The sequence below is a fragment of the Bos grunniens genome, chromosome 5 (assembly GCF_055505025.1).
Source record: "Bos grunniens cultivar Pamir isolate PY7600 chromosome 5, Bosgru_T2T1.0, whole genome shotgun sequence".
Classification (NCBI taxonomy): Eukaryota; Metazoa; Chordata; class Mammalia; order Artiodactyla; family Bovidae; genus Bos; species Bos grunniens.
In genome coordinates this window covers 98,055,419-98,079,838 of record NC_141169.1, presented here as the reverse complement: position 1 = coordinate 98,079,838, position 24,420 = coordinate 98,055,419, and the positions used below count along the sequence as shown (strand labels likewise).

The following is a 24,420-nucleotide window of genomic DNA, read 5'->3' as shown; positions in this document are numbered from 1 at the left end:
GCACTAGCCTGCCATCTTCTCAGTCAGCTGGTTCCCTGATTAAAGTCTCTTCCTTACCTCAAACTCTGGTCTCTCGGATTCATTGGCCCATCGTGTGGTGAGCAGATAGAGCTTGGCCTCAGTAACAAGAATACTGGAGTGGGTAGCCATGCTCTTCTCCAGGGGATCTTCCCAAACCAGGGATCGAACCCAGGTCTCCCGCACTGCAGGCAGATTCTTTACCGTCTGAGCCACCAGGGAAGTAAGGCCCTAAATATTCAGGTCCCCACTTATACCTCCATCATCATCATAAATCATCATATTATAATCTCTATAAGTTTCATTTGATTTTTCTCCACTGCAAAGCTTAGCCTGGAAGATTCTTTCTGCCTGTAAACAGCTCTCTGCACAGCCAGTCAATGATGCTCATCTTCCAAATTTCAGTTTAAAAGTCCCTTCTAGGGGGAAAATGTCCCTGCTTCGCAGAGGAAGGCCAGCTCACCCCATCATATATTGCTGTAGTATCTTGCTTTTCTCCTTTTAACCATGCATCTCACTTTTGATTCCTTCTTTTGTTTCTGTTCTTCCCACTTAAGATTTATTTATTTACTTACTTTTGTTATTTAAAACATAGGCTGTCCCCCCTCACTGGATATAAATTTCATGCTTACTTCCAGTTCCTAGTGTGTGGTCCACAGTCTGCCATAGTGTTTGAGAATGTTTGTTAAACATAAAGAAAGACATACAGTTTTTCTATATTTTAAAAAACTTTTGAAACTATAGGCAAAAAGAAGAAGGAAATAAATAAATAACCAGGACTAGTTATCTTTTTTTTTTCTCTAGACACAAATTGGTTAGATAACAAAGTATTTTATACGTCATTTTTTATTGATTCCATGGAGACTGAAATCTCTCTCTGTCCTCATTATTACATCATTAGTGTCCTTTCTTCCCTTGGACATACATATCCATAACAGAATTATAGAATTCATAAGTTATGGGGAGTTCCCTGATGGTTAGAACTCTACGCTTCCACTCCACAAGGCACTGGTTTGATCCCCGGCCTGGGAACTAAGATTCTTCAAGATGCCAAAGATTTTCAAGATTTTTTGGGGACAGCCAAAAAATTAAAAAAAAAAAAAAGAATTCATAAGTTAAAGATAACTTTTTGATAGATTACATTTTGCATTGCTAGCTTCCTGATGAGTATAGAGCGCTGTGTTAGAGGGAGCTTTCTCCAAAATAGACTACAGGGTATGTAGCTCCTGGGAAGAGCTTGAGCAGAAACTGATTAAGAACAGATTCTTGTTTGAATGAAAAGTTTGTGTTACTTTGGTCCGGGAGCCACCTCTATCCTCGCAAGCTTTCACCCCACAGCAGCCCATGTCACTGGCCTGTTGAAGGCTTCCCTGTGGTCTTCACACCCTTCCCTTATCCACCAGGTGCAGGAGCCACTGTGCCTGGGAGCCTACTATACTTTTAGAGGCCCACATAAAGGTTTCATTTCTTTTAAAATATCAAATGAAAAAGATAACTTTTAAGTCAAAGAAAATATTTTAATATGTAATATTAACATGTTTATGTTAATATAGCCATAAGCTATAGTTTTTAATATATATTTTTGCATGTGTAGAGGAAGAGGTGCATGAAGGCCTGGAAAACATTTCGGAGGGAGAGGGATAAATTAGGACTGTGAGATTAACAGATACAGGGGAAGGAGAGGGCGGGAAGAATTGAGTAAGTAGCACTGACATATATATACTATCATGTGTAAGACAGACAGCTAGAGGGAAGCTGCTGTGTAACACAGGGAACTCAGCCTGGTGCTCTGGGATGACCTGCGGGGGGAAGCAGGTGGGAAGGAGATAGAGGTTCAAGAGGGGGCTATATGTGTGTGTGTGTGTGTGTGTGTAATGATGACTGATTCAAGTTGTATGGCAGAAACCAACATACACTGTAAAGCAGTTTCCCTCCAATCAAAAAAAACCATATACACGCTGCTATATATAAAGCAGGATAAACAACAAGGATCTACTGTATGGCATGGGGAACTAGAGTCAATATCTTGTAATAACCTACAATGGAAAAGAATCTAAAAAAGAATATATATTTATATATATACACACATATAAAACTGAATCACTTTGTTGTATACCTGAAACTAACCCAAGATTGTAAGCCATCTGTACTTCAACCAAAAAAATTGAAAGCAAAGAAAAAACCTCTCCGGGGGAAGGGAGGTGGGATCAGTCACTTTGACCTCTCCTCCTGGAGCCAGTGTATTGTTTCAGGGCTGCTTTGCCCCTTATTTTGAGTGTTTATTGGGATTTCCTCTTTAACGTTTCTCATTGTTCTGAAAGTACAGGATATGACACGGTTCAGTTACTAGAACAGACCTCTATTATTTCTATGACCAGAATGTGAATATCCAAACTACTCCAGACTTAGGAATAGTCAAAAGCCCACAGTCCTCTTGACTGGACCCGCCTGTGCTCACCCTGTTGATCTGACATGAACTCTGTCATCAAGGTGGGTGCTGGCACCAGAGGAAGTTTGAAAAAGAGCCCATGTCTGAATTATCCAAGAACACACAGAAGTGTACTTGCATATGTATGGCTGAATCCCTTAGCTGTCCACCTGAAACTATCACAACATTGTTAATCGGCTATACTCCAATACAAAATAAAAAGTTCAAAACAAAACAAAAAAGAACACAGAAGTGCTTTTCCCTTGGGTAAAGTGGGCAGAATTTGCTATGATAATAGCAGCTTGTTGGTTTGAATCCATTTCCCTTTAGAGGAGCCCCAGAAAAGACCCTGATGCTGGGAAGGATTGAAAGCAAGAGTAGAACGAGATGGAAGACGATGAGATGCTTAGACAGCATCACTGACTCAATGAACATGAGCTTGAGCAAACTCTGGAAGATGTTGAAGGACAGGGAAGCCTAGTGTGTTGCAGTTGATGAGGTCGAAAAGAGTCTGACGTAACTTAGCAACTGAACGACAGAGCCCCAGAAATCTTGTGTGATTTTTGTTGTTGCTGTTCCTGTAACACATTTTAACAAAACTTGGATAACTTTAGACCCTGTATTATATACAGTCCTCTCGATCATTTCCATCTGGCTCCCCTTTCCAGGCCTCTTTGCTCTGCTGTCTCGAACTTTCCAATACAGTCTTCCACCTTCTCCCAGAACTTTTAATTCCATTCCATTCGCCTATGTGAAATCAGCATGAGCCTCAGGGAAGCAAAGTAAATCCTTCTCTCTTTGCTTTTACAGAAAAATCTGTATGGCAGAGGAATTCTGTGCTGGGAAAAGTTGCTTGTTATCATGGAAAATGATGTTTCTGAAAGTCTCTTCTTCAACAAACGAAGGTGTCAGGACTGCAGCAAAGGGTCCCAGGTCCCAGGTCCTAGCCTGTCTAATACTCAGGTGAATTTTGTTTTTTCATAACAGGAGGAGTGTTGCCGGTCAAAACCTAGGTCTTCTCTGCCCACCGAAGCCGAATAAGAAATACAAAGACAGAATTTGGAAGAAATAGAAAGGTGGCTTTAATTCTCAGCCAGCAGAGAGGGGAACACAGTAGGTTCTTGTCTCAAAAACTGTGCCCCACTCCATAAGGAGTCTAGGGCTTCTATAAGAGGAGGGCTCCCGGTCAGGAGTTGGCGATGGGGAACAAAGGTATTAGGATCTTGATTTCTTCCTCTTGCATTGTTTCAATGACAGTCATAGGCTGGCATCAGTAATCCAGTAATTGAATCTGGTATTTCGGTGTCTCTGCTGCCTTCTTTCTGATATGTAAAAAGAAGAACTATAAGGGGAAGAGTGTTGTAAGGGTAAACACCAGAGACAGGATTTATTTAGCACAGAGTCAAATGAAAGCCTGTCCAACTCTTTGTGATCCCATGGACTATACACATACAGTCCATGGAATTCTCCAGGCCAGAATACTGGAGTGGGTGAAAATGAAAGTGAAGTTGCTCAGTCGTGTCCGACTCTTTGCGACCCCACAGGCTGTAGCCTACTAGGCTCCTCCATCCATGGGATTTTCCAGGCAAGAGAACTGGAGTGGATTGCCATTTCCTTCTCCAGGGGATCTTCCCAACCCAGGGATCGAACCCAAGTCTCCCGCGTTGCCAGCGGATTATCAGCTGAGCAACAAGGGAAGCCCAAGAATAATCGAGTGGGTAGCCTATCCCTTCTCCAGCAAACCTTCCCACCCAGGAATCCAACCAGGGTCTCCTGGATTGCAGTCGGATTCTTTACCAATTGAGCTATCAGGGAAGCCCATCTGCCTGCAACGCTGGAGACCTGGGTTCAATCCCTGGGTCCAGAAGAGTCCCTGGAGAAGGGAATCGCAACCCACTCCAGTATTCTTGTCTGAAAAATCCCATGGATAGAGTAACCTGGCAGGCTGCAGTCCACAGGGTCGCGGAGAGTCAGATACGACCTAGCGACTGAAAAAAAAAAAAAAAAAAAGGAGGGCTGACTGCAGACCCTGGTCATCAAGTCCTTCTGCTTTTGGTTCAGTTCCACAAGTCCTAAAGTTTATATCCATCCTTTTTTTTTTTTTAATATATATCAGTTCAGTTCAGTCACTCAGCCTTGTCCAACTCTTTGCGACCCCATGAATCGCAGCACGCCAGGCCTCCCTGTCCATCACAGACTCCCGGAGCTCACTCAGACTCAAGTCCATCGAGTCAGTGATGCCATCCAGCCATCTCATCCTCTGTCGTCCTCTTCTCCTCCTGCCCCCAATCCCTCCCAGCATCAGAGTCTTAACCAATGAGTCAACTGTTCGCACGAGGTGGCCAAAGTACTGGAATTTCAGCTTCAGCATCATTCCCTCCAAAGAAATCCCAGGGCTGATCTCCTTCAGAATGGACTGGTTGGATCTCCATATGTACTTGTCCGCGAATCCCCGCCTGCCGGGCCGGCTGGTGCAAATCCTGGCCAAACCCTCAGCGGGGCGCCCACAACACGCCGCCGCCGCCGCCGCCGCCGGAGAGAGCTAAAACTACGTTTCCCAGAATCCTGTGTCCGCCGACCCACTTCCGGAGTTCGCGGACAGCATGGCGGCGTCCGTGGAGCACGATTCCCTGGAAAGCATGGAGGCGCCCCAGACGGCGGTGGAGGTGGAAGAAACGAAAACATTTAAAGACCTGGTAAGAGTGGATGATGCCAGCTTCCCTTTGTTCTTCCGGCGGCAGGCGCGGGCAGAGTCCGGTTGCCTTCCATCTAGGCCTGTGGTGTGCGGAAGCAGCCGGGGCCTAGCTCAGATTTCCCCCAGGGTACCCGAGGCTCAGGTTTAGGACGAGGGCCCGCCCTCAACTCCGAGTTTGGGTGGTGGGAAGGAGGCCGGGCCCAGGAGCCCCATTTGCCCATTTCAGCTCCACTTGGTGTGGCAACGCTGTGTTTGTGCAGGATATTGTCCAGTGCGACCTGTCCGATTTGGGTTTAGAATTCCGATGAGCCGGGTTTGAATTCTGACCCATTACTAGATGCAAGTTCTCTCGGTTCCTGACCTTCCACCTCTGTAAATTGAGGATTATGATAAGTATCTTATAGAACTGTGAAGATTAAATGAAGTAACCCACGTAAAGAACTTGTTGGCTTGGTCCCTGGTGAGTGAAGAGTGATGACAGCCTTGAGTTACTGTCCCAGTACTCAGAATTAAGGAGGAGACTGAGTCAGTTCAGTTCTGTCGCTTCGTGGTGTCCAACTCATTGGGACCCCATGGACTGCAGCATGTCAGGCTTCCCTGTCCGTCACCAACTCCCGGTGTCTACTCAAACTCATGTCCATTGAGTCGGTGATGCCATCCAACCATCTCATCCTCTGTCGTCCCCTTCTCCTCCCGCCTTCAATCTTTCCCAGCATCAGGGACTTTTCCAATGAATCAGTTCTTTGCATCAGGTGGCCAAAGTATTGGAGTTTCAGCTTCAGTATCAGTTCTTCCAGTGAGTATTCAGGACTGATTTCTTTTAGGATGGACTGGTTGGATCTCCTCGCAGTCCAAGGGACTCTCAAGAGTCTTCTCCAACACCACAGTTCAAAAGCATCAGTTCGGCTCTCAGCTTTCTTCACAGTCCAACTCTCACATCCATACATGACTACTGGAAAAACCATAGCTTTGACTAGATGGACCTTTGTTGGCAAAGTAATGTCTCTGCTTTTTAATATGCTGTCTAGGTTAGTCATATCATGGCTGCAGTCACCATCTGCAATAAATACCTTTTGAATCAAAATGTAGGAGATGCATGTGTCACCAGCAAGGCTGCCCTGACAGTCCTTTAGTTGTATGGGGGGCGAGTGTGTGTTGTTCTTTGCTAAACTGTGTTTTTCTGAATTCCAAGGGTGTGACAGATGTATTGTGTGAAGCTTGTGACCAGTTGGGATGGACAAAGCCCACAAAGATCCAGATTGAAGCTATTCCTTTGGCCTTACAAGGTAGGTTGAAATTAAGTATGTGGTCTGTTTCAGGTTCAGTGTAAAGTTGCACATACTCAGTTAAATACTTACCACATTTGAGAGCTATTGCTTTGCCTACTTCAAGTGAAATAAAGTATGGTCAGTAAAGATAAAAAGTTTGTGGCTTTTTTGGCTTTTTAAAAAGTAATTCTGCAGTGTTAATGAGCTTACTTTCTGCAAGGTGGTTTGTTGTCTTTTGTCTTTCCAGCATTTCTTTCTCAGTTTCTTCTGGTTCTTTTCCTTTGCCTTGCAGTGTTAATTCTAGCTTCATCCTTTTTTACCCTCACTGTAAAATTCTAAGATTTCTCATCCAGTCCTGAAGCTTTAATGCTGGCTGCATCAGTGAGTTTCAGCCAGTGCTCATTAGAATCACCTGTGGATCTTTTAAAACTCTAGTGATTTCTGGGCTCCAGCCTAGACCTCCTGAATTGGAATTTCCAGGTATGGGACCTAGGCATATACAGATATAAAACTTCATGGTTTACTCTGATGTGTCTGCCCCTGGGGGAGCACCACTGGTCTGATGCTCTTGCCTCCCACATCTGTATTTCTAGCCCATATTTTTTCGGATGAACTCCACAAACAAGTTTGTCCAACTGGTTTTTAGATACTTATTTCCAGGCTTACTGCAGGAATCTCAAGTTCCCTGGATCCAAACCAGAGTCTTTATTTTTCTCACCAGAACTAATTTCTCTGTAGCCTATATCTCAGTTTATGGCCTTTGAGTTTCCCCAGGTAGAAACCTCTGTGCCAATCAGATTTTCTTTCATTACTTTCTGTCTTTTATTTTTATTTTATTGAAATATAGTTGATTTACAGTGACTCTTCATTTTTGTTTGTTACTTTCTGTCTCTCACTTCACCTGGCCTCCATTCAGGCTACCATCATAGCTCCCCTTGTATCCTCTCTGAGGTCTCATTTTCCTGTGCTTTCCCCATTTTGGCCCTTGAGGTCACTTTAGAGTGTAAGGAAGAGAGTCACGTTCAAGTTGCGTCAGGGAAAATTTCTAGGTGAGGAATCCTGAGCAATCAAGTGTGGCGGTCATTACTTGAAGGAAACCTTTCCGCTGGGGGCTGAGACATTGATTCAGTGTCCCAGTCTCTGGCCCAGGCCAAAGATCGCTGCCTTGGGGGCTACAGCGAACCTAGAGACAGTGGTTTTGGCTTGGGAATTAATTGCCAGACCTTCTCAGTTATGGCTTGATTGGCAATAACAGACCATTCTTAAGGAATCTGGCATTCTTCCCTCAGGAGGAGCAGTATAAACAGTGATTACTGTTAAGCTCCTTGGCTTCTCCTTATGCCATCAGGCCTGGGGTTTATCTTCTTAAAGAGTCATGTCATGTCATGTGTTAGTCGCTCAGTCACGTTCGACTCTTTGTGACCCCCGGACTGTAGCCCGCCAGGCTTCTCTGTCCATGGGATTTTTCCAGGCAAGAGTACTGGAGTGGGTTGTCATTTCCTTCTCCAGGGGATCTTCCCAACCCAGGGACAGAACCCAGGTCTCCCATATTGCAGGCAGCTTCTTTACCATCTGAGTCACCAGGGAAGTCTTAAAGAGTGTTGATACTTAAAGGTCATGATACTCCCTGCCTAAAATCCTTCCATTCCTCTGTCTTAAAGGAAGACATCCAAACTCCTTAGCATGGCTGTGGGTTTCCTCATTCTTCTCCGTTTTCCCCCTTGACTTCTGTGTTCTGGCCATGTTGTACTTTTCCCTTTCCTTACTCATTCTGTGTTCTTTAAAGCCTCTTTCCTCACATGAGACTGTCCTTTCTTTGCTGACCTCCAGATTTAATTTGCTTGTCACCTCTGTTAGCCTTTCCTGACGACTCCTTCCTTTTTCACCCTGTCCTGCAGGGACCTATCATATTATTATGTATTGTGTGGATTTTGAGCTTATTCAGGACAGAGACCGTGTCTTCTGTCTGATCAACTTTCTCTTCCCCTCAATTCATCAAATATTTATTCATGGTCTGTGTTGTGCCCAGCATTTAGTCATATTCCCACCAATATGGGAATGGCGCAGAGAGCATTTCTTTGCTATTATGTATATTTTTTGTCTTCTAGGTCGTGATATCATCGGGCTGGCAGAAACCGGCTCTGGGAAAACCGGCGCCTTTGCTCTGCCCATTCTCAACGCATTGTTGGAGACGCCCCAGCGTCTGTTTGCCTTAGTTCTCACCCCGACTCGGGAGCTGGCCTTTCAGATCTCAGAGCAGTTTGAAGCCCTGGGGTCTTCGATTGGGGTGCAGTGTGGTAAGTGTTGGGAGGAAAGGACTCTTCACAGTTTCTTCACAGGTTGAGCATGAATGTGAAAGGGAATGAAAGGAAGTGTTAATGGAAGTTCACCAACCTAAAGAGCTGATTGGGTATTTTAGCTTCGGGGAAAGTTGTCATTGTAAGGGAAGAGAAATGAAAGTAGAAATCTGGCATTGGCTTTAAAAGATGTTTAGTGCATCATGGAAACAAAATTAAGGATCTCTTTTTAATATTCTTTTTATTTCTGTAGCTGTCATTGTAGGTGGAATTGATTCAATGTCCCAATCTCTGGCCCTGGCCAAAAAACCGCATATAGTGATAGGTGAGTGACTGACGCCGGTAAAGGGTGCTGGTGAGGAGGGATTTCAGAAAGATCTACTGATGCTAGGTGTAATGTACTTGTGCGGAGAGTGTTCCAAGAGTGACTGTCTGCAACCCTGTTTAATGGTTTTTTTTTTTAATTTCTGGAATTATTAGGAGTGGGAGTTTACTCCCTTTCTGTCCTTTTTCTTAAACACGTCCTCAACCTTTCTTGTTAGCAACTCCTGGCCGACTGATTGACCACTTGGAAAATACGAAAGGTTTCAACTTAAGAGCCCTCAAGTACTTGGTCATGGATGAAGCAGACCGAATCTTGAATATGGATTTTGAGACAGAGGTGAGCTCTTAACATCTTTCCTCCTCTTAGAACTTCTCAGGTACCCCGTTTCAAAGTCTGATTCATAGCTCACTTGCTTTTTGGAGCACTTACTACTGTCAGTTAATTTAACATACCTGCTGCTTTTCTTTTTTGTTGAAAGATGGTTGATTTACAATATTATATTGCTTTTAGGAGTGCAACATAGTGCTTCAGTATTTCTGTGGATTATGCTCCATATACTCCATTTAAGATTATTACAGAATAATGACTCTGTGTCCCTATGCTGGTACAATATATCCTTGTTGCTTTTAAATTTAATTAATTTTGAAATTGAAGCATTATTGATTTACAGCGTTTCTGGTATATAGCAAAGTGATTCAGTTATACATATATCTATGTGTGTATATGTGTGTGTGTGCATGTTCTTTTCCCTGTTCCGTTCCATTATAGTTTCTTACAAGATATTGAAAATAGTTCCCTGTCCTGTATAATAGGACCTTGTTGTTTATTTACTTTATACACAGTAGTTTGCATCTGCCAATCCCAAACTATTAATTTATCTCCCCCGCTTCCTCTTAGTAACCTTAAGTTTGTTTTCTATGTCTCTGAATCTGTTTCATAAATAAATTGATTTGTACTGTTTTTTAGATTCCACATGTAAGTGATATCATAGGATATTTGTCTTTGTCTGACTTCACTTAGGATAATAATCTCTAGGTCTATCTGTGTTGTTGCAGATGGCATTGTTTCATTTTTAATGGCTGAGTACTATTACACTGTATAATGTACCGCCACTTTATCCCTCATCTGTCGATGGACATTTAGCTTGCCTTCATTTCTTGGCTATTGTAAATAGTCTCAGCATCCTCTTAAGAATATAGTCTGACTTTTGAGGGGAGATAGATTAGGAATTTAGGATTAACATATACAGACTATTATGTATAAAATAAACAACAGGACCTACTGTATAGCACATGGAACTGTATTCAGTATTTTGTAATAAGCTGTGCTGGGGGGGCTTCCCTGATGGTTCAGAAGATAAAGAATCTGCCTGCAGTACAGGAAACGTGAGTTTGATCCCGGGGTTGGGAAGATCCCCTGCAGAGGGGAATGGCAGCCTACTCCAGTGTTTTTGCCTGGAGAATTCCATGGACAGAGGAGCCTGGCAGGCTACAGTCCATGGGGTCACAGACAGTCAGACACACGACTAACACACACGCACACATACACACAGTGGAAAAGAATCTGAAAAAGTATATGTATGTGAATCACTTTGCTGTATACTTGAAATGGTGTAAATCAACTATTCTTCAACTAAAAAACAAATAGTTGGACAAAAAGCATATATATTATATGTAGTCTGACTTTGATTTTAGAGGTAAGAAATATCAAAACCAGATTTTCTTTTCTACTTCATTTGATTTCAACCTCTTCTATCTTTTCTTTAACAAGAAGTTCTTCATAACTTAGTTGATTAATGCTTATTCTTTTCTTTTCTCTTAGATTAGCTATACTGTACTGATTTAAAATGTTCTTTTCTCTGATTAGCATTATTTTTTGATAGCATCGGATGTGCTACCTGACAGTATATATTCAGTAAGTTTTAGCTGAATTGAATCGAAGGTTTGAGTTCCCAAAATCCAGTGTGATGTATTTAGTTTGTGATCCCTTATCTCCTTCACAAAATACATTTGCAGGTTTCCAGTGTAAATGTCATGTTGGTATCCTTTGCTCTTTCTGCCTTAGGTTGACAAGATCCTCAAAGTGATTCCCCGAGATCGGAAAACATTTCTCTTCTCTGCTACGATGACCAAGAAGGTGAGCTTTTCTAGGACTTCTCTTTTCTTCTTTATGAGAACTGATAAGTAGAAACAGCCCCAGTAACAAGAGTAAAACCAGAGCACTTAGGAATCAACATGCTAATCTAGATGTCCCTTCTCCAGGTGCAGAAACTTCAGCGAGCGGCGCTGAAGAACCCTGTGAAATGCGCCGTCTCCTCCAAGTACCAGACGGTTGAGAAGTTGCAGCAGTATTATCTTTTTATTCCTTCCAAGTTCAAGGTAGAGTGTTTACTCTGATCATTCCTTCCTCTCCCTCCCCTCCTTCACCACAGTGTCTGAAAGTGTCAGCTCTTGATTAGCTAAGTGCTGTTTGTTTTAGAGCTCATGCCGTGTTTACATTTATCACTGATAACGCCGAGCATTCCGGGAATTCACAATGTATTAAACCAGAGTAATGAAGTCATGATATAATCCCTTCCTAACCCCATCCTTGAGGTAGTTTTTCTTTGGTCTGCTTTTTATGTGGCTTTTTTGTGGGCAGCGGACCCTAGTCTTGTCCTCTGATGTAAGGGCTTTGCGTGCTTGCTGAGCCCAGCTCGCCTTGTGCTTGGTGTCAGGCTCTGTGTGTTACTCATGGTTCTCAGAGATGATAATGATAAAGCTGATTAAGGGGTACAGGGCTGCCAGCTGAGCATCTGGGTAATTGAGAAGCAGCTAGAGGCTTAGTCTTTTATGTAGCTTGTATGCCCAGGACTCTGACTTTCTTCCAGGTTCAGTTACATATATTGTTTTGGCTTTGTGACTTAGGATACCTACCTGGTTTATATTCTGAACGAATTGGCCGGGAACTCCTTTATGATATTCTGCAGCACCTGTAACAACACTCAGAGGACAGCTCTGCTACTCCGAAATCTTGGATTCACTGCCATTCCCCTCCACGGACAGATGAGTCAGGTAACTATTCTTCAGCATCATTGGTGAGAAAGGTAAACCTCACGGCAGGAGGTTTCTGCAGTAGCAGCATGTGACACTAATGTGTCCTTCCGCGGTTGTCCTGCTGTTACGGGCTTTAAAGTGTTGCCGTCAATGCTGCTTCCTCCTTTCAGGATAGCAGGAGGCTCCAGTTAGAATATTCCACAGGTAGTCGTCTAGTATGGAAACTGTAGAGTTGATTTATTCAACATGTGTGCGTGCTAAGTTGCTTCAGTTGTGTCAGACTCTGTGTTATCCCATGGACTGTAGCCTTCCAGGCTCCTCTGTTCATGGGATTCTCCAGGCAAGAGTACTGGAATGGGTTGCCATGCCAGGGGTTCTGGAGGAGGTCTCTTGCATCTCCTGCATTGGCAGGCAGGTTCCTTACCACTAGCACCACCTGGGAAGCCCGATTTGTTCAGCCCTTGTGGTAAATTATTTCCCGGTTACCTTTCTGTCATGTTTGACAATATTTTATGTTAGTATTTTCTAGCTTTAGTCTTAGACCTTTTTTTTTTTTTTTTTTGCTTTCATGTTTCCTTTTGACCTGTGAAGCCCAGTTAGACTGAAGGGGAAACATCATTTAAAAAATTTCTTTCTTGGTTCTTGTATCTATTTAATGTGTCTAGTTTATGTGTCTTGGATTTCCAAGATTCCTTAGATTTTCAAGATGAAAATTCATTCCATTTCTTTTCATTGTTTCAGAGCAAGCGCCTGGGATCCCTTAATAAATTTAAGGCGAAGGCTCGTTCCATTCTTCTAGCAACTGATGTTGCAAGCCGCGGTTTGGACATACCCCATGTGGATGTAGTGGTTAACTTTGACATTCCTACCCATTCCAAGGTGAGTCTTGTTGCTGACCTGACTTTCTCACCCAAAATATTTTTCTTTCTTTTTCTTTCTTTTCCTTTCTCCTTCCCGTCTCCTTTCCTTTCCTCCTCTCTAATTCTGTCTTCCCCCTTTCTTTTCTTTTTTTTTGAATTGAGGTGTAATTGACATGTAACATTATATTAGTTTAGGTATAAAATGTGTTGATTCAGTATTTGCATATATTGCAAAATGGTCACAGCATCTGTCACCATTCATAGTTGCACTTTTTTTTTTCTTTTGATGAGAACTTCTAAGATATTTTCCCTTAGCAACTTTCAAATGTGCAGTACTGTGTTTTTAACTCTTGTCCACAAGTTGTACATTACATCCCCATGACTTCCTTATTTTATAACTGAAATTTGTACCTTTTGACCTCTTTCACCCATTTCACATACACCCATCCCTGCCTCTGGCAACCACCAAACCTGTTTTCTGTATCTGTGAGCTCAGTTTTTTGTTGTTGTTAGATTTCACATATAAGTGACATCTCTGTATTTGTCCCTGTCTAACTTATTTTACTGAGTCAAATACCTTCAAGGTCTAGCCAGTGTTGTCACAAACAGGAAGGTGTCATTCATTTATATGGCTGAATAATAGTCCATTGTGTCCAAAGTGTATTTCTTTTATCATCTGAGCCATCAGGGAAGCCCCCAAAGTGCATTTCTTAATGTTTTTTGTCTTCCTTTAGTTACAGTCTTGGGGTGTGTCTTTGGGTGTGTATGTGTGTCCTTGGGTAGTTAAGTATCAGAAATTAGGAAACTCTTGATCTGTTCATTCTCCTCATCTTGCACATGCCTGTGGATGTGTTGTCAATGAACGTGAAGGAAGGAACCCAGGAGAGGGGCAAGGTGCTCAACCATCAGAGGAGCAGATGTTTCACATGCTGACCTCTGTTGGTCTAACTGATGAGAATGGCAGCTTGTGGTCCTCGGCAATCCCAGGGTTTCTCAGCCTCATTAACACCTCAGGCCGGGAGTTCTCTGTTGTGTGGCTGTCCTCTCCACTGTAGGATGCTTAGCATTCCTGACCCCTACCCACAGGTGACTGTGGCCACCAGGTATGTTTCCAGACAGTTCATAGATGCTCCCTGGGGAGGACAAAGCTACCCCCAGTTGAGAACAACTAGTGTGTCTCGACTTTGTATTAAACTGCTGTAGACAAGGTGCTCTCGCATAGGATTTTCGCAGTAATGCTGAGTTTGCAGTGTGTTGTGCCCCTGACTTATAGACAGAAACCATGGTTCAGAGAGGTTCTGGGACTTGCAGACAGTTGTGTTGTGGGTTGGGATGGGGGGAAGCAGAGCTGGGACCCAGGTCTACCTCTAGACCCGGGCCGTTTTCCTCTGTCTGTGTCTGTGGAGGTGTGCTCTGTGGATTCATCTTTCTATAAAAGAAAGGAAAAGCGGGGGTCAGTTTTGTGCTGTGAGGAGAATTTAAAAAGTGAGGCAGACATATTTCAATGGATTGCCAGTCTGTTTCTCCACATTCCAGGACAGATCTGTTTTCTTTCAAAGGTTGGCGGGAAGACTTTACATACACAGTTTTTAATTCATATTCCAGCTGACTCAGAGTTACTTGCCCATTGTGTTTTAGGATTACATCCATCGAGTGGGTCGGACGGCTCGAGCTGGGCGCTCTGGAAAGGCCATTACCTTTGTCACACAGTAAGTGACCCGACTTCAGGGCAGAGCAATGTAGAGAAAGAAGCAGAACCCTGGGGCCAACTCACTTGGAACCTGACTTCACCTTTTACTGTAATAGGCACTAAGCCTTCCTCATCCCACCTTCATCATTTGTAAAATGGAAATAGTAATACCAACCTTGCAGGGTTTTAATGAAGACTGAAGACGTATATGGAAAGAGCATATACTGCATGTGTGTAGCGGAGTCCTTGGTGTATAAAAGCACACACACCAAAACCCTGTTCTTTTAACGTCTGGAGCCAGAGAACAGTGACCATTCCCTCAGCTCACCATATTACAGTAACTGTTCTTCTGATTTTGTTTTTAAAGGAACAAACAGCCACGTGTCCTAGGCTTTTCGGGAGTCAGGGATGTGGTGGGTGGTTTTCTGCTGGGCTCTGCACAGCAGGTTGCATTTAATCAATGTTCTGAAAAGGAGTAATAGGTTTGATATTATAAAAACCGTGGCTCCTGTTGTGTCATCGTTTTGGGATGAACAGATGGACGTGTATGTTGTCAGCCAGCCAGAGCCGTGTCAACTTTCCTTCCTCAGGTATGACGTGGAGCTCTTCCAGCGCATAGAGCACTTGATTGGGAAGAAACTGCCTGTCTTTCCAACCCAGGACGACGAAGTCATGATGCTGACAGAACGCGTGACCGAGGCCCAGAGATTTGCCCGAATGGTGTGCAACTCGTTCATTTGTTTATTTTTGGCTGCGCTGGGTTTTCAATGTTGAAAGACAGGCTTTCTCTAGTCGCACCGAGCCCAGGCTGCTCTCTAGTTGCAATATGAGGGCTTCTCATTGTGGCGGCTTCTCTCGTTGCTGAGCATCGGCTCTGTGGTGCACGAGCCTCCGTAGTTGTGATGCATGGACTCTAGAGCACAGGTTCAGTAGTTGTGCGCAAAGGGTTAGCTGCTCTGAGACTTATGGGATCTTCCCAGACCAGGATCGAAACCATGTCTCCTGCATTGGCAGGCAGATTCTTTACCATGGAGCCACCAGGAAAACCCCTGCAATGCCTTTTCTCACCAGCTTCTATGCAACTTAACTGCATGCAAGACACTTTATCGTGTTAATCCTCAATAAATGGTATTATTTTATTCCAAGTGTAAGATGAGTATGCTAAAACATAGAGATGCAGGCAGTTTGCTTTTGACCCTGTAACTAAATGGTCAAATCAGGGTTTGGACTCAGTCTGATCACAGTGACTACATTCATTCCCAGCCACCGTCTGTGGTGGCAGGAATGGTGAGGCAGGAAAAGCTTTGAACTTGAGAAGACGCAGCTGTGAGTCTGCACAAGGTGTCTGACCTCTCAGAGTCAGTCCCTCACCTGCAGATCAGGAAGAGTAGTTACCTTGGAGACATGGTGTATAAGCATCAGATAAGTCGGGTGGACAGTGTAGTTCCTGAGAGCAGCTGTAGGGGGAGCACTGGAGATAGAAGGGTCTAGAGGAGAACGCTTGCCAGTGCCCTATTATCCCAGGAGTGCTGCTCTGAGGGGTGAAGAGACTTAGTGCACGGAGCGCTTTCTGAGTAGCTGAGGTATGGGCTTGTTTTTCTGCCCATATGGAAGTCTTGGTGTTTTTGTTTATAGAAAATTTGATGTGTGTTGGAAAACATTTTTTAGAAAATACAGAAAGGATTAAAATAGTGAAATACACAAAACCATTGATTACATTTGGCTGTTTTTCTTTAGCCATAATGAGACTTTTTCCAATTTGTATATGACTTTTATCTAAATGTGTATTGTTTTTTCTGTTTCAACTAATCTAGATTCATGTGATCACATTTTTTTCTTTTTCTTTCACATTTTAAACTCTATTCAAAAATCTTCATCTAGGCTGCATGTTAGCGTTCATTTGATTCAGTTACCAAACTTGCCTAAACATAGCGGCATGACTGATTTCTTAGAGTCACTGAAAGCTCCTTCACTACCTTCTGAATTGGCAAGGGGCCAGATTATGTGTTCTAGACAATTAGTAGTCTGAGGAGGATGAATTCAGTTTTTTAAAACAGCACCACTTGTAGGTTTTAGAGATGTTACCTTAAATGCTAGCTTTTTAAAATTCTCATGCCATCCCTTCTTAATGATTCTGTTATGAATATATAACGTGCTTTCCATTGATATGTGTTCATGCTTTTCCCAGTTTTATATATTTTAGTTAATAACTGTGTTGAGCATCCTACTATGTACAGCTTTGCACACTTGTTTCCTTAGAATAAATTCCTAGAAGTAGAATAAATTGTTGAGTGGAGAACACACAGTTCAAATTCATACAGAATGCCCAGTTGCTCTCCAGGAAAGCTATAGCAGCTTACACGACGTATGTGACATTGTACGCGGGACAGTGTCTGTGTCTCCCCACTGCCCTGACCAGTTCTAGGTATTACCGTTCTCTTAAATCTTGCTAGTCTGCCATATGAAAATAGTAGCCCCCTGTTTTCATTTTTTTATCTTTGATGACAGTTTTGTATATTGGGATTTTGGTTTTATTTCTTTGCTAATGTGAGGTGTTAGGGAATTACTTAGGGTTTGTTTGTTTGTTTTAAATAAATGAATTCTCTTAATTTATCAAGATTTTATTTATCTAGCTTGCCAGCTACACCAGGTTTCTTAGTTGCAGTATGTGAGGTCTATTAATAGTTCCCTGACCAGGGATCCAACTGAGCCTGCTGCATTGGAAGCAGGGACTCTTAGCCACTGGACCGCCAGGGAAGCAGAGGGCTTGACTTGATGGAGTGGAGACCAGGGTGTGTTCCCCTCAGTGACAGCAGTTCACGATCAAGCCCGTCCTTTCTGTTTGTTGCAGGAGTTAAGGGAGCACGGAGAGAAGAAGAAGCGCTCACGGGAGGATGCTGGGGACAATGATGATACGGAGGGTGCGATCGGTGTCAGGAACAAGGTGGCTGGAGGAAAAATGAAGAAACGGAAAGGCCGTTAATCTCTTTTATAAAGACTTGATTTCTGCCTTCTGTGCTGTGGAGATGACTGAAGGAGAGAACGGGACCTCTTCCTCAGGCCAGTCCGTCAGCACGTGTCCAGACGGCCCGGCTCCTACAGTACTGGGCCCCCGTCTGTGTGTTCAAGCATTGTTGCTGTGGGACATTGTCACAGAGCTGATGTCGAGACTCGGACTGGCCTTCCACTGTGGTTACTTGTTCCTGACATGAGGAGCACATGCTCTCCTGTCCCTTCACACCCTTCACACAGACCTGTGCTTTTTTCAGCTGCAAATCAAGGACTGGGCTAATGAAGCCCTCAGCCTGTAATTGCAAAGGAAAGGGATGTTTATATCTAAAAAACAGTGGAACTCAAGCGGTCTCAGCTTGTGTTTCATGACTCTGAATGGGAAATAATAAATTTAAATATTATTATAAAAAAGTTCAGACTCCTTCAAGACCTTTTTGTGGTAAAGACTTCATAGGAGAAGACTTGCTGTGCGCGGATGTCTCTGGTTGCGGCTAGTGTGGACTGCTCTTCACTGCAGTGCGCAGCTTCCTCGTTGCGGTGGCCTTGCCTGTTGTAGAGCGCTGGCTCTAGGTGCCCAGCTTCGGTAGTTTCACCTCATGGGCTCAGTAGTTGTGGCACACGGGCTTAGTTGCTCCAAGGCATGTGGAGTCTTCCCGGACCAGGGATCACACCTGTGTCCCCTGCAATGGCAGGCAGATTCCTAACCCACTGTGCCACCAGGGAAGTCTTCCATGTACATCTTAATGGAAAGTGCATGTTGTGTTTCTTAAAGTTGAAGTGTTCAGTAAGTGAAAAGTAGATGTCAGTAAAATTCTCTGTGGGAATCAAGTGTGGACCGTTGATTGCAGGAAGATGTTTGTAAATATGGTGGGTGGGGTGCCCACCACTGGGGGTAATTCTCCATTGGTGTGTTTCCTGTTGGGACTCTCAGAGCAGCTTAGATACTGGTAGCTCTGTCTCCCTCTGAGCCAGTGGATAAAAGCCAATGGATGATTGCTATTTCAACTCGGTGGAAGACTTTAGAAGCAGGCTTAATTTGAATCAGATTGTGGGTGGTGGGCTTCCATGGTGGCTCAGATGGTAAAGAGTCTGCCTGCAGTGCTGGAGACTCAGGTTTGATCCCTGGGTCAGTAAGATCCCCTGGAAAAGGAAATGGCAACCCACTCCAGTATACTTGCCTGGAAAATCCCATGGGTGGAGAAGCCTGACAGGCTATAGTCCATGGGGTCACAAAGAGTCAGACACGACTGAGCACTTTGTGGGTGGTGCGTAAGAAGAGATGAATTATTCTGAAGAAGTCTGAACTTTTTAAATAGGATCCCAAACCTAGGGTCTGTGGACCCTTCAGGTACATGCATATTTCTGCAGAGACTAAAAAGGGTAGAAACCTTCTAAAGCTTGGCTGCTTTCTCTGAAGTACTTTAGAGTATGCTTTGCTAGGTTGGGAAGATGGGCCACTAAGGGAAGAAAGGTGGATGATGTGTCTTCAGGCATATTGGTGGGTCCAGACCATAAACTACAGAGTCTCGGGCAGAATGAGTAGAGAGAGCCTTGTGAAGGGCAGCAGGCACAGAAATGAATGTGATTCAGGTGCAAATGAGGACGAAGCTGTGGGTTTATATCACTAATCAAGCTGTTTTTCATGCTCCCTGTCCGCCAAGGCAAGATTGTGAAGTCTTGAGTCTCCTGGGGCTCCTGTAACAGTGAGTTTCCCTGGTGGCTCAGACAATGAAGACTCCGCCTGCAATGCAGGAGACCCAGGTTCAATCCCTGGGTTGGGAAGATTCCCTGGAGAAGGAAATGGCAACCTACTCCAGTGTTCTTGCCTGGAGAATTCCATGGACAGAGGAGCCTGCTGGGCTACAGTCCATGGGGTCACAGAGTACAATGTACATGTAACAAAGTACCACAGAGGGGGGCTTAAAAGAACAGCAGTTTGCTGGATCACAGTTCTGTAATCTAGAGGTCCAGGATCAAGCTGTCACCAGGGCCATGCTGCATCTGAAGCCTCTCGAGAAGGGTCTGTCCTCTCTGCTACTGGTGCTTGCTGGTGGTCCTTGGCTTGTGAAAACGTAGCTCCAGTCTCTGCCCCCGTCTTCACATAACCTTCCCTTCTGTGTGTCTGTGCTTTTACATGGGCTTCTTGTACAGATGCAGTAGTTGAATTTAGCTGTTTTTAGTTGCTAAGTTGTATCTGACTCTTAGTGACCCCGTGAACTGCAGCACACTAGGCTTCCCTGTCCCTCACTATCTCCCGGAGCTTGCTCAAACTGTCCATTGAATCGTTGATGCCATCCAATCATCTCCTCCTCTGTCACCCACTTCTCTTGCCCTCAATCTTTCCCAGCACTGGGGATTTAGGTCACACCCTACTCTGGTATGACCTCATCTTGACTCATTATATTTACAAAGGTCCTATTTTCAATAAGGTCACATACTTGCATTCCATGTAGACATGGATTTTGGGGAGACACTTCAACCCAGTACAGACTGTCTTTCTGGACTGCTACATTTTGGGGGGGAGTGAAAGAGTTGGCTTAAAGCTCAACATTTAGAAAAAGAAGATCATGGCATCTGATCCCATCACTTCATGGGAAACAGATGGGGAAACAGTGGAAACAGTGTCAGACTTTATTTTTTTGGGCTCCAAAATCACTGCAGATGGTGACTGCAGCCATGAAATTAAAAGATGCTTACTCCTTGGAAGGAAAGTTATGACCAACCTAGATAGCATATTCAAAAGCAGAGACATTACTTTGCCAACAAAGGTCCATCTAGTCAAGGCTACGGTTTTTCCTGTGGTCATGTATGGATGTGAGAGCTGGACTGTGAAGAAAGCTGAGCGCCAAAGAATTGATGCTTTTGAACTGTGGTGTTGGAGAAGACTCTTGAGAGTCCCTTGGACTGCAAGGAGATCCAACCAGTCCATTCTGAAGGAGATCAGCCCTGGGATTTCTTTGGAAGGAATGATGCTAAAGCTGAAACTCCAGTACTTTGGCCACCTCATGTGAAGAGTTGACTCATTGGAAAAGACTCTGATGCTGGGAGGGATTGGAGGCAGGAGGAGAAGGAGATGACAGAGGATGAGATGGCTGGATGGCATCACTGACTCGATGGACGTGATGGACGTGAGTCTGAGCGAACTCCGGGAGTTGGTGATGGACAGGGAGGCCTGGCGTGCTGAGATTCATGGGGTCACAAAGAGTCGGACACGACTGAGTGACTGAACTGAACTGAACTGACAAGATTGTGTTGTGGAATTCAACTGGTAGAATTAATTACAAAGAAAGTGGAGAAAAGACAGGAAGTAGCTTCCCCAGTGGCTCAGTGGTAAAAATCCACCTGACAACGCAGGAGACGTGGGTTCGATCCCAGGGTCAGGAAGATCCCCTGGAGGAGGGAATGGCTACCCACTCCAGTATTCTTGCCTGGGAAATCTCATGGACAGAGGAGCCTGGTGGGCTATAGTCCACGGAGTTGCAGATCAGACAGTACTGAGTATGTATGCACACGAGTCTTCAGAAATGGGAGGATGGCTAGAAGTACAGAAATTTACAGTGACATCCTCTTAAATGTAAATTGTCTTTGCAGTAAAGGTCCCAAAGGGTCTAGTTTTAGAAGTGGGGAAGGAGGTCTCTAGCCTTTCTTCTAGTCCCATCTTGGTGTAATTTCTTAGTTCTGCTTTCCTGATTTAGGACACTGAGGGCTTTAAAATAATTAACTATCTTCCCCTGCCTCCCAGTTGCAATCAATTCCCACACCTAACTTATATGACTTAGAGGGATTATCTTGCAGTAGTCAGTGATGCTGCCCCAGAGAAAATTCTCCCTTATTTCTCGTCTGAATCATAGAGCCACTTTATACAGTATTCATTGTATCATGGTTTCAGGATACTAACCAACCTAGTTTTACTTACTTCCTCCGTGCTGAGCCAAAGTGAAATGAGGAAAGTATCTTTACCTTATGAAGGGAGGGGTCTTAGGATCCCAAACAAAGCTATGCTTTTCCCAGCAGTCATGTATGGATGTGAGAGTTGGACTGTAAAGAAGGCTGAGTGCCGAAGAATTGATGCTTTCAAATTGTGGTGCTGGAGAAGACTCTTGAAAGTCCCTTGGACAGCAAGGAGATCAACCCTGAATGTTCATTGGAAGTACTGATGCTGAGGCTGAAGCTCCAATACTTGGGCCACCTGATGCGAAGAGCCGACTCATTGGAAAAGATCCCGATGCTGGGAAAGATTAAGGGCAGGAGGAGAAGGGGGCAACCGAGGAGGAGATCGCTGGATGGCATCACTGATTCAGTGGACATGAGTTTGAGCAAACTCGAGCAGATAGTGAAGGACAGGGAAGCCTGGTGTGCAGCAGTCCATGGTGTCACAGAGTCAGACACAACTTAGAAACTGAACAACACAGGATCCCAGTGCTGGGGTTTCAGCCGAGAAGGTGGTTCTAAGCTTAAAGCAGGCCCAGAATTCCAGGCTGTCTGGAATTTAAGGGCCGTCTGGGAGGATTCTAGAAGTTGCTGGGAGGGATCTAGACTCAACTAGGTTATGATTATTATTTTCCCAGCCCTTCAAAAATGTGATGAAGGACTTCCCTGGTGGTCCAGTGATTGAAAATCCACCTTCCAATGCAGAGGACAGCAGGTTCGATCCCTAACCAGGGAAATAAAATACCACCTGCCACGGGGTAACCAGGCCCACATGCTGCAATGAAGACCCGGTGCAGCCAAGAAAAGTGGATCTCCTGGAACTTGGCTGACTCTATAGGAACATCTGGTTTATAGCCAGAGTGTTTTCCAGGTAAGTTCCTACCTGCAGATCTAGCCCCAAATCCAAATCCGAGACTATCTGCCCCCGGTCCTTCAAAGCCCTGAGGAATGAGACCAGAAAGAACCACAGACTGTGGTGTTGGTTACAGAAAATGAAGGCATCCACGTTATCAAAAGCAGGTAACAAAATAACATCAAGCAAGTATGCTCCAAAGACTTGAATGCAGAATCAGAGAGTAGACAAGTTTTAATCCACATAGTTCTTAGGGTGAAATCCAGCCTCAGGGCCGATAATAAATCAGGGTGTGAGTCACCCCTCTTTAGCTGGAATGACAAGAGACCCAGACCCTGGCACTAGAGACTCAAGGGCTACCCACACCCACATTCCTTTTCATGCCTCACCTGTCCCAGGTATGCACTATAAACGCCAGCTAAAAATAACTGCAGAAACTTGAACTCTGAGAAATCGTACTAAGCAGTCTCACCTAAAGTGAAGAGCTGACTTGTGTCAAGTGGAAGAGAGATGAGGGGAAAATATGGGCTCATATAGAGACTAGAATCTCTAGGAGGTGGACCTCATATCTGTTCATATTCTTGAAGTTTTTATCTGTTCATGGTCCACCCAGTACCTTCCCAAAATGTCATCCTTCATTAACCCACGGGCGCCATCTAGGGACTGGAAGAAACTGGAGGGACATGGAGCACAGCGGAGTGTGGGAACACAGTCTCCGTCAAGAGACTGATCGTAGCTCTGTGACCTTGTGGAGTCGTTGACCCTCGATTTCTCTCGTTAACACGGAAATAAGAGCATCTCTCCCGTCTGCCTCACAGAGTCTTTTTTAAAAATTAGAAAAAAAATTCTTAAAAAAATTTTTTAAATTTTATTTTGGCTGTGCTGGGTCTTCGTTGGGGTGCCCAGCCTTCTCTAGTTGCGGCATGTGGGCTCTCTGGTTGGAGGTCCGTATGCTTAGTTGGGCCAAGCCATGTCGGATCTTAGTTTCCTGGCCAGGGGTTGAACCCACATCCCCTGCATTGGAAGGTGGGTTCTTAACCAGTGGGCCACCAGGGAAGTCCTGCCTCGCAGAGTCTTGAACCGGGTTTTATTTGTTTTTTAACTCTGTCCCCTCCCTTTCTCCTTTCCAGCATCTGCTCTCTCGCAGCCGCTGTGGCAGGTAGCAGGAAGACAATACTGAAAAGTTGGGTGCTGTCTGGGCTGAACTCAGTCTTAATGTTGTATTGTGATTGTGCTCACCCAGTGGGCAGGGACCGCAGCCTTCTAGTGGATGTGATTCCTAACATCCTGCAGAGCCCGGCACACAGAAGTTTCAATATCTATCATATTCTGTAACAAACTGTGTATCAGCAACTTCACTTGTCTCTAGTTTCTTGAACAATCCTGAAAGGTGGGTATTATTGTCCGCATTATAAGCTAAGGAGCCGGACTATCCAGTTGTGAGACCTTGGGCAAAGTATTCAACTTTTCTTGTTTCAATGTCCTTATCTGAAGAAACACGGATAGTAATAAAGCTACCTTGTGAGGTTTAAATGAACTATACTGTGGCTCTTCCTTATAATGATTACTAAGTGTTAGCCATTGTGATTGTCATTATTGTTAGGATTATTACAGATGAAGAGTGGATAAGCATTAATAGCTTGCCCATACAGCTTGCCATACAGCTCGCCATACAGCTCATAAGGGACCCAATTTGATGCCAAGTTTCTACTCTTTATCCTAAATACACTTTGTATTATGTGTACATGTATAATTTCATATTATTCATTCAGCAAGTGCTTACTGATTGAAGATCGAATCATCGTTTATATTTTTTTCCTTTGAAAAAAAATTTATTCCACCTAATAAAGAAGTATATGACACAAAAGGGCTTTCAAACCCATTTGCAGATCCAAACTTCCAGATCCTTGCAGATCCTCCTTCGGTGGGAGGCTATGATATTTTCATTTTCACCAGTAGATGGCAGAAGGGAGAAAAATACTCCAGAATGGGAAGTTTTCACTGTGGCC

At 44.1% G+C, this 24,420-nt stretch overlaps 1 protein-coding gene and 1 long non-coding RNA gene across 2 annotated transcripts; both read left to right on the top strand.

Moving 5' to 3' along the window:
• The first annotated feature begins 4,949 nt into the window (after positions 1-4,949).
• Positions 4,950-18,039, top strand: DDX47 (DEAD-box helicase 47). Its single transcript, XM_086404098.1, has 12 exons — positions 4,950-5,142; positions 6,334-6,427; positions 8,518-8,706; positions 8,960-9,031; positions 9,249-9,367; positions 11,096-11,167; positions 11,293-11,409; positions 11,938-12,084; positions 12,808-12,945; positions 14,565-14,635; positions 15,207-15,336; positions 17,468-18,039. The coding sequence occupies exons 1-12, from the start codon at positions 5,050-5,052 to the stop codon at positions 17,597-17,599; spliced, it is 1,374 nt and encodes a 457-aa protein (XP_086260224.1). The 5' UTR covers positions 4,950-5,049; the 3' UTR covers positions 17,600-18,039.
• A 1,380-nt stretch (positions 18,040-19,419) lies between these two features.
• LOC147372663 (uncharacterized) lies at positions 19,420-23,948 on the top strand. The gene is made up of 2 exons (XR_015164897.1): positions 19,420-22,429; positions 23,542-23,948. It is a non-coding gene; the product is annotated as an uncharacterized LOC147372663 (long non-coding RNA).
• Positions 23,949-24,420: the final 472 nt, after the last annotated feature.